The 10,445-nt window shown below is 45.5% G+C and overlaps 1 protein-coding gene across 1 annotated transcript; it reads right to left on the bottom strand.

Moving 5' to 3' along the window:
- Nucleotides 1–5,112: 5,112 nt before the first annotated feature.
- On the bottom strand, nt 5,113–9,765 carry LOC131679496 (uncharacterized). Its single transcript, XM_058960232.1, has one exon. The coding sequence runs from the start codon at nt 9,763–9,765 to the stop codon at nt 5,113–5,115; it is 4,653 nt and encodes a 1,550-aa protein (XP_058816215.1).
- Nucleotides 9,766–10,445: the final 680 nt, after the last annotated feature.

The following is a 10,445-nucleotide window of genomic DNA, read 5'->3' as shown; positions in this document are numbered from 1 at the left end:
GACAAACACGTTAATATACAAATGCTTGATCCCTTCGTGACCATCCACGGCACCTACACCCGCGATCTCGCAAACATAACATCCTGGTGATAAGGTGAACATCTCAGAGCTTATAAATTTTCAAACGCGGTCTCAAGTGTGAACCTAAAAACTCCCGCGCTTATACAATCATGAATCGGTCACTTCCGGAAGTTTCTATCGTTCGTATTAGCAGACTAGGTCCATGCCTTCAATTAGACCAATCAAAAAAGAATGCTCTCATATTCACTGGACAACATGGCGACATTACCGGGAACTCTAGTGATGTGGGGTAACTCTCTCCCTGTCAGAAGGTGAATTGTACACTGAAAACTAAATATCAGAATGAAGGTCCGCGTGACCACCCAAGAACATACGCGAATATATGAATTGCCACACAGTTACAAAATCCAGCTTTGTAAACGCGAAGTCACATGCACACGAGCACACGTGACAAACACGTTAACATACGAACGCTTAAGCCCTTCGCGATTAACAACGCTCACCTACGCCCGCGATCGCGCAAACTTGATAACACCCCGGTAATAAGGTGAACGTCTTAGCACTTACGAAGTTTCATACGCGAATCTACAAACGTCCGTGTTCGCGTGATCATTAATCGGTCACGTCCGGAAATCAGTACCCTCTGTCCTAGTAACTTAGGTTGATACATTCAGTAGGACTAATAAAAAATAATGCTCATATATACTAGGCAAGACGGCGATGGAATTCCATCTATCGTACTAAAAAATGCTCTGATAGTCTTCAGCTTCCATTATCAATGCTGTTCAATAGCTCTCTGTCATCAGGAATGTTTCCCGACTTATGGAAAAAAATCATACATTTTCCCAGTGTTCAAAATGAGAACAAAAGCGAAACTTCGAATTATCGCGGAATAGCTGCATTATGTGCAGTGTCTAAGTTATTCGAACTGATTGTGCTCGATTTCATCACTCATAACTGCTCTAGCTACATGTCCGAGACTCAACACGGCTTCATGATTAAACGGTCAACTACCACAAACTTGGTATCTTACACATCTTTCATAAGTCAATGCTTGCAAGTAAGACTGCAGGTAGATGCCATATACACCGACTTCCTATTTTTGGTCTATTTAAACGACCTAAACCATTTGCTTAAGTGCAAGAAACTTTCATTTGCTGACGACTTTAAACTATTTCACCTTATCAGGAATGCCGCAGAATTCTTGCAATCCCAGTTGGATGTATTCACCAATTGGTGCTATACCAATAGGATGATGTTAAATGCCTCCAAGTGTTCGGTTATATCCTTTACTCGCAAACACTCGATAGTTAATTTCGACTACAATATCTCACAAGATCCCAGACTAAACTTCAAACATCATATTGAGTACACTATTTCTAAGGCCTCCAAGCTTCTAGGATTCTTTTTTAGAGTCTCCAAGAACTTTAACGACATACATTGTTTAAAAGCACTCTATTGTGCTTTAGTCCGTTCTACACTCGAATACGGCAATGTAGTCTGGGCACCTTATTACCATTACCCATACCATTATTACCAATTCGTTCGTTTCGCACTTCGTAGACTCCCATGGAGGGACCCACTGCACCTACCGAGCAACATAGATCGTTGTAAGGTTATTGACCTCGATCTCCTGTCTGTACGCCGAGATGTTTCGAAAGCAGTTTTCATCGCCGATTTACTGCAATCTCGTATCGACTGCTCTGAACTTCTGCTACTTTTGGACATAGACATTCACCGTCGTAGTCTTCGAACCCATCCTTTCTTTCGCATTCCGGTAGCCAGAACAAATTATGGCTATAACGGACCTTTCATCAGTATGTGCCGTCTTTTCAATCGCTGTTCCAACGACTTCGACTTTCATTTGTCCCGTAATGCCATCAAAAAATCGTTTTGAGCTCATTATCTTGTTAGCTGTAGTCTAGTGATAGTTCATAGTTATTAAGATTTGCTGTTAGCTTTAATTGTAGTTATAAGTGTTGAATTGTATCATTTGGATATTTGTTATCTGTTGATATAAAAGATGAGGAGGTTTTATGCCTGCTGGAGAGAGAGTTGAAACTAAATTCAGCTCCAGCGGGCTTTTCCATGCTCCCAAATAAATAAATAAATAACAAGAGCCGTACACCAAAAATAAAATATTAGATTCACGCTCCACGCCCGATCATCCAAGTACACACGCGAATATGCGAAAGGCACACGGTTATAAAATAGAATTTATGCACGTGAAGTTAAATACACGTTCGCACACGCGATATACAAACGCACACGCGATTGAACGCGTTAGCGTACAAACGCTCGAGCCCTTCGCGATGATACGCGCGATCGCGAAGTCTCTACCACCGCACATATCTGAACCGTACAATGAATATCACATTCAGGCCCGTTCCAAATGGCCTAAAGAAGTGTTTAAGTAGGCGCCATTGCCTGTCTCGTCTGCAATTGTAGCCTGTGATTCTGACGAGCCCTTCCGATAACCTAGTTCTACAGCTCCAGTAGGACAACTCTCGAAAAAAATTTCAATTTATTGGAAAATGCAATAAGAGTTTCAACATTGGTATGATTTAATTTCCTCCAATTTCTGTCATAAAGTTAATCGTACATTACATTATAAAGTTTATACTGCATGAAAGACTAAGAAAGAAAATTTTGAAAAAAAACTCAAAAACGATTTGACGCGCAGTGGCCGAAAAGACATAAGATCGTTTTTTTTTGTAAATTGTGTATTAAAAAACTGAAATTTATTTTCTATATCATATTTGAATGGCTGGTGTCCAAAAGCATTTATTGAAAACATTTTTCGCGAATTCGCGAGATACAAGTGTGTTTAGACAGATCGAAATTCGCGTTTTTTTCAATATTTTTTTTCTCAAAAATTTCAGGGGAAGGGCGCTAAGTGCTAGCCCCCATTTAACTAACTACCTGTACTCATAGCATTTCTTTTAGAAATCCTAATGACAAAAGGGATTTTTTTTTAAAACAATTTTCTAAAAAATGCAGAAATCCTTTTTGAATTGATGTTTACTGCAATTAATTAAACCAAGCGGCTTGTTCAATTCAAAGAAAGCAAGAAATATCAATGCTAGTTTGAGTCAGAAAAGGCTTTAGAACAAAATACTTATAACATTTCAATATCGTGGTCCAGTATCAAAATTTTCAACAGAACATCAAAAAATTAAATTGAAATGGAAGCATTGGCATCGCTTCCAGCGGGGACATAATGTTGCAAATAGCAGCGATAACATCTTTTTCACTCCCCTTTTAAACACGGTAATTACAGGGAACTCGCTACAGCTCCACGCTTGTCGCTCTCGTGTACCGTAACACAATGATCCCTTCCCAAGGAAGAGCCGTTTTCCACCGGTAAATTATCTTCATCACAGGTCGTTGGTTTGAACGGTGTGCCTCGGTATGTCTGAGCGATGACGACAACGACGACGACGACGATGTTTTACTATCACTGGGAGCACATAAACGGCGTTGCGTGGTAAAATTTACTGCGTATGTGACCCTCGCTACAGGTGGAGAACTGAAATTCATCCTTGGGCCAGCTTCTGCGAGAACGCTTGCAGTTTAATCTCGGATAGCGAACTGGTGTGGCAATTTCGTACCGTGTTTGGTCGAACAAATGATACTACTCTGCTGGCCATAATAGCATGCCGGTTAGGCTGAGTATAAGGTTTCCATCCGCCGCTCGGGGCCATTCGCGGAGTTAGAAACTATTGACGCAATGATTCACCCGCTTCGTTTATGGGGTGTGCGATCATTAAAGTGGCACTCAGACAGTTTCCAGAAGGTCTTCGATGAAGCTTTAACTAGTGTTTCCAAGCAACGTTTCGGGTTTGTTTTTCACTGGCAATTGGGTCTGTTAGACCACTTCTGCGAAAGAAGCTAAAACGTTGACCAAATTAAATTATGCATAAAAGGGTATGAAATGGTGAATGTGTTAAACATCCAACCTAGTTGAAGGACGATCATCGGTAATGTTTCTCATAAATGTTGTCAAGATTTATGTTGATGGAAATAGTTTGCCTGAATAGGGCAACCGCAAGTGCAATGTTGTAAATTTTATTGGATCGTTAAACCAATTATGCGATAGTGTTTACGTTCGTATATAATGCTGATATGCTCATATCATCGTTTCGTCATTAATCGTCTGATAACAAATATAGTTCTACCATCGCATATTGGCTAACTCGCGAACAAAGATAGTTTAATTTAGATGAACATCGTATTTTTATATTAAAAAACCCCGATTTAAGCCGTATAGGGGAACATGGGGAGAGTTGACCAAGCGCAAGATTATATTTTTGGCTTTGACGTCTTCTATTCGGTTCTTAACTTTTTATCAAAAATATTTTTATACTTTTTTCGATTCGAAGTTAATTTTAAAAGTTTTAAATGAAAAATCCTTTCCTTATAAAAATATTTCATAATTAATATATTTGCATTGAATTGTGTAATTGTTTATCAAACTTTGTATGGACATATCTACTCGACTACTAATTACTATTAAAGTACTCATATATCATCTTATTCCTTATGAAGCAGTGAAATGATTTTACATAAATCGGAACATTGGAATAGTTGTTACTAAAATTTACACGACATTGAACGCAATAACTAATGTTGGGGAGACTTGACCAAGATTTTATGGGGAGACTTGACCAAGTAGCAATAAGCTGAAGAAAATTTCCTGATATTTTTTACGGTTTGTTTGTTTGTTTGTTTGTTTATTTAATTGAAGGCTTTAACCTCATAGGTCATTCGCCTTGATAAGAAAAAATAAATAAATAAATAATTTACATCGGATTTTACAAAAAAAATTCTTAGATTATTGTTTTATTGTAGTCCGGAAGATGCCTCGTTGCTATGTGGGCTCGTAGATTGGCTATTACGGATTTCTCCTCCTTTGCGTTGTCGTGGTTTGCGGGTTTGCAGTCGAATGGAGCATTGTTTAGCTGATTCATCTGGGTATGTTAGGGCCGCGGAGAGACCTCCCCAGCACTCTCCAGAGTGTGGCGGAGGGCCCGCGGAAGATGTTGGTTCCTGTTTAAATTGCATCAAAGATCCTAGCATCTTTTAAGAAGGCTAGTAGGGTCTCCTCTCGAACTGGGTCGTTATCCAAAACATCCCGAATGGACAAGGGCAGGTTGTACTGCTGACGGAGATTAGCTCCTGGCAGTTAATCAGCAAGTGTTCGACCGTCAGTCTAGTTTGGCAGGATTCACAGATCGGAGGGTCGACACGTGATATGGTGTGAGCGTGAGTGATTTTTGTGTGTCCCACGCGGAGCCGGGACAGAGCCCTCTGTTCGAGTCTGCTGTCACGGTCGGTCCATCCTTCGAGTGTACACTTGACTTTTTGTAGATGTCCCTGGCTGCTTCTCCAATGGCTTGTAAAATTTGCTTCCGCTTTCCCTTTGAACTCATTCAAGATGTCTGCCGCTGGAACCTTCTTGGTGAGTAAGGTGCTGGATTGACGTCCGAGGCATGCCAGGCGGTCTGCATCCTCATTACCGTGGATGCCACTGTGTCCAGGTACCCAGCAGATGGAGGTGAGCGAGTCGCAAGATTGTTCGATAGCCTGCACAAATGGGTGCCTGGAGTTTCCGGAGGATAGTGCGGTTATAACAGACAAGGAGTCGGAAAAAATAACAACTGGAACATCTTCGGGTTTCTTTGTGATAGCGAGAGCGATGGCAGCAGCTTCAGCAGAGAAGACAGAGCACGGCGAGGGAAGGCGAGTTGAAAGACCAGCTCCCACTCCACTCACACCCACCCCTACCCTTCCATTTAACTTTGATCCGTCGGTAAATATCTTCAGGTGGTTTGAGTACCTTCTATTGACATGTTGTAGAAAACTGGCTCGGGCAATGTTGGGGGAAACACCTGCCTTCAGACGGCGGGTCAGATTGGTATCAGTGTTCGGTCCGTGTTCTGACCAGGCACGGTTTCCGGTGTTGTATAGTCGGGCGATTTGCGGCAGGGGGGAGTTTGTGAAGCTGGAGTGGATTTCTTCAGCGGTCCGTAACAAAGCGCAGTCAGTGCCAGTTGTTTTCTCGAGGAATCTAAGGGCCTGCCTCAGAGTTGCAACTGCTGTGGCCCATTTGAATGGGAGTATACCAGCCTCCATACATGCAGCTTCAGCAGGCGTGCTGGGTAGGAGGTTGGATGCAAAACGAATCGCTCCATGGTATAGTGGGCTAAGCGTCTTGACCATATCTTCCCAGTTGCAGCATGTTAGTTCGAGTCCATAATATATTTTGCTTTGGATCAAGACCCGACTAATGTCAAGCAAGGTTGTGCGATTACATTTGGTATGTCGTGTGCTAATTACTTGAATTAATCGCTTTCTGCTCTTGCAGTCTTGTTTTACATTTCTAAAATGCGGTAGGAAGGTCAATTTACGATCAATCGTAATACCCAGAATCTTTGGTTCTTTTTTGAACGGTATAATGGTACCGAGTAGTTTCACCGGCCGATCCGTTGCTCTGTGCATGGTATTGCAACAGTGTGTAACTGCACATTTCTCGGCCGCAATGTTGAAGCCGACTGATTCCGCCCAAATGCCGACGGCTCTTACAGCAGCTTGGAGTTTGATTCGTACGCGCGTCTTATGTTTTCCGGTGACTACCAAGATAATGTCATCCGCATATACAAATATAAAAACACCCTTTGGTAAGGTGGCGAACAGTGAGTTCATCCCGATAAGAAAGAGCGTCACCGCCAGGACGGAGCCTTGGGGAACCCCATTTGCTTCTTGGAAAAAGTTAGATCGGCTTCCACCTATATCAACCTGAAAACGCCTGTTACTCAAAAAATGCTGCACGAAGAGGCCTAAATTTCCTTCAATCCCCCATTGCCTAAGTTGTCGGAGGATTCCTTCACGCCACGTAGTGTTGTAGGCCTTGGCTAAGTCCAGAATGGCGATATCGATATGGTGACCTTCGTTCATGGCCTGAGTTGCCACTTCGCCGAAGGATCCCAAGTGTACTCCGGCACCGAGTCCTTTGCGAAAAGCGAACTGTCTGAGATCAAGCAGGTTACGATCCTCCAGGAGCGTGGTAAGTCTTCGGTTTACCATCCTTTCCATCACCTTAGATGTGCACGGGAGAAGGCTTATTGGGCGAAAGTCACTTGCGATTCTGGGTCTTTTCTTTTTTGGGATTGGCACAATAAGAGCCTCACGCCAGTTATCTGGGAAGGACCCACCTTCCCAGATTGTGTTAAAGCTGCGAAGTATTGCACTCTTCCCAATTGGTGGGAGGTGCCTCAACATGGGGTAACCTATATCGTCAAGACCTGTTGACTTGCCTCGACCACAACCAAGAGCTGTAGCGAGTTCGATATTAGAGAAGGCTCTATTGTATTCTTGACTGGAGTCCGGTGAGAAACTCGTAGGGGATGCTTCTAATGCAGCCTTGCGTCGAAGGAAGGCAGGTGGGAGCGATTCGTCGGCTGACAGGAGCTGGAAGTGAGTGCCAATCTGATTGGATATTGCTTGTGGATCCATTGTAGTGCCTCCATCGGTTGTGAGTGTAAAGCCTATTTGCCGACGTTTTCCGCTTAGGGCGTTAACTCTTCTCCACAACTCAGGAGTTGGAGAATTGGGACTGATACCATCGATAAATTTGGTCCAACTAGCGGCTTTGGCTTCTTCAACGGCCTTTTTTCCCTTGTTTCTGAGGCGCCGGTATTCGGACGACCGTTTCTCCCAAATGGGGAGGTCTCGGGGTGTTCTCTTGAGTGCGCGCAGTGCAGTTCGGCGGTCTTTAAGGATTGCAGCCACTTCAGGGTTCCACCAGTGTACTGCTTTGGGTGGGGGGGTGCCGCTGGTCCGGGGAATACTCTTACCCGCTGCTCTCAATATGATGTTGGTGAGTTCATCAGTAGCGTAATTACGGTCGTGGTCCAGGCTTTCCGAGATTTCTTCTTCGAAGACCGGCCAGTCAGCGCGATCGAAAATCCATTGTCTTCGGCGTGTGGTTGCTGGTGATAAATATTTGTGCGATATAACGATTGGAAAGTGATCACTATTACCCATATCCGGTGATACCCTCCAGCCGAGTGATCCAGCGAGATTGCTGGAACAAATGGTCAGATCTATGGCCGACGACGTGCGGCCACGGAGAAATGTGGTACTGCCGTCATTTAGTATGATGGTGTTGGTGTCTTCGGCCACCTCGAGGATTACGTTGCCCCGGTGGCAGCATTTTTCTGAGCCCCAGGAGGTGTGGTGCGCGTTAAAGTCACCCATAATGATGAAGGGGATGGGTAGTTGTCTGACAAGGTTTCTAAATTTGTTTCCGAAATCGCTAATTGTGTGTGGCAGGTATACATTAGCTACAGTACAGTTGAGAGGATAGGTGATCCGACTCGCCGTGGCAATCAACTCGGTTGTCAAAGGGATTGGTTCCGAAGGTATATCTGTCCTGATGCCGAGGCCGATTGTTTGGTAGAGATTAGATCCTCTAGCTGTTTCCCACTGATAACGGTTGCCGAACCATGTTGCTAGATCTATATCGCTGTTGGTGTGGGTTTCTTGGATCGCAAGACAAATAGGGGAATTTCGAGCAATAATAATCTGTAGCTCACCTAGATTGGCTCGAAGTCCATTGGTATTCCATTGGATTGCTAGGGTAGAATCCTTTTCGTCTGGTGGGGATGTGCTGAGGCCAGAATATCTCCGACGATTAGCGGTATTTGTTGGGCTTGGCGGTATGTGAATTTCGGACACCACTGGGCTGGCTCTGCTGTATCTTTTGTCCTCTGGGCTTCTATGGGGCTGCGTCGAATTAACGGACCGCCTTCCCGGGGGTCTTAGAGAATTGCTTTGCTCAGTTTCATTGGCTGAAAAGTAGGTCGGGGAGCTCAACTGATCCTGGTTAGGGTTTATTGTGGGGTGACTTACCCGGATTGGAGCCGGGCCCCCTGCACCAGCAGCCGCCGGAGGCTCATCGACTGGGTACGGGACATCCACGGACGGGGCCGGTGCAGGGGAGAGGGCTTTTTCCCTAGCAGATCTGGTAACGTATTTATTATTACTGGTTATGCTGTGTCTTTGGTCCGTCGGCCTGTTGTGAGGTTGCGTCGAACTAACGGATCGCTCTCCCGGGGACATCAAGGGGTTTTGGGCGAGAACCGCGGGGCTTGAGATTTCGGGGTTTATTTGGCAAGCTCCATAGCTATCGGTGAGCCATGACCCCGCCATTGGACTTTGTAATGGAAGAGTTGTTGCCGAGGTTGTTCTGCATGATGAAGGATTGTATAATCTGCCGGAGCGGGTGAAGGAGCCTGTTGTAACGGAGCTTGAGGACGGCTCATCTGAGTCGTTAGCTTTTCTTATCTCGTTGTTTAGGTTGCTCCTAGGTTCAGGTTTAGTGGATGAGGCACGGCGGCCTTTTTTCTCTCCCAGAGCCCTCTGGAAGGTTGTCGAGGCGTCCACTGTATTGCTTTGTTCAGTATCATAGGCTGGAAAGTAGGCTGGAGCACTTATCTGGTCTTGGTTAGGGATTATTGTGTAGGGACTTACCCGGGTGGGAGCCGGGCCCCCTGCACTGGCAGCCGCCGGAGGCTCATCGAATGGGTACGGGACATCCGCGGTCGGGGCCAGTACAGGGGAGAAGGCTTTTTCCCTAACAGATCTGGTAAGGTGTTTGTTCTTGTTGGTTGTCCTGTGTCTTTTATTCTCCAGTCTTCGGTGAGGTGGTGTCGGGCTAAAGGATAGTCCTTCCCGGGACATCAAGCGGTTTGGCGAAGGGTCCGCGGTACTTGGGACTTCAGTGTTTATTTGGCGAATTCTGTAGCTATCTGTACGCCATGAGGGGCCCGCTGCTAGGCTTAGGGATGGGTATGTTATTGCCGGCGTGTTGCTGAAGAGGTTATAGTTCGTGGCGTTTCCGCTTGGTACTGTGTAATCTGCTCTGCTCTGTATTGGAGTTAGCCTAGTTGGTGGGGGATTGTACTGTCTGCCGGAGCGGGTGAAAGAGCCCGTAGCGACGGGTCTTGTGCACGTCTCATCTGTGATGTGTGCTTTGCTTCTCTCTTTGTCGTTCCTGTGGTCAGGGCGGCCAGGCAGTCTTCCTCTGGGGCTTCCTAGCGGATGCCGGCCGGGAGCTTCCGGTTCGCCAGAAAATTGGTTGGTGGGTGTTGCAGTTAGCGTATGGGTTGGGTCGTCGACCGAGGGGACCGACGTTCCCTTTATCGGTTGGGTTGGTTCCTGAAGTATAGTTCGTGTATGGCGGGCGGTCCGCCTACGCAATTGCCCGCGGTAGCCCGGGGGAACGGAGGCAACCGGTTCTTCCGCTTGGTGTGTGTCGCTTGATGCTGTGGGGGGGAAAGATGGGGCAGTTTCTGTGGTCGAATTTCGTTGTGTTTCGGTACTTACCCGGAAAGGTACCGATGGTCCCACACCGACAGCCG

Source organism: Topomyia yanbarensis, chromosome 2, assembly GCF_030247195.1.
Source record: "Topomyia yanbarensis strain Yona2022 chromosome 2, ASM3024719v1, whole genome shotgun sequence".
Classification (NCBI taxonomy): domain Eukaryota; kingdom Metazoa; phylum Arthropoda; class Insecta; order Diptera; family Culicidae; genus Topomyia; species Topomyia yanbarensis.
The sequence above is the reverse complement of the archived record's forward strand: the minus strand, read 5'-3'. Positions and strand labels throughout refer to the sequence as shown.

What these genes read in the sequence shown, in the direction of transcription:
- LOC131679496 (XM_058960232.1), bottom strand. Translation starts at nt 9,765, where the DNA reads ATGTCCCGGGAAGGACTATCCTTTAGCCCGACACCACCTCACCGAAGA.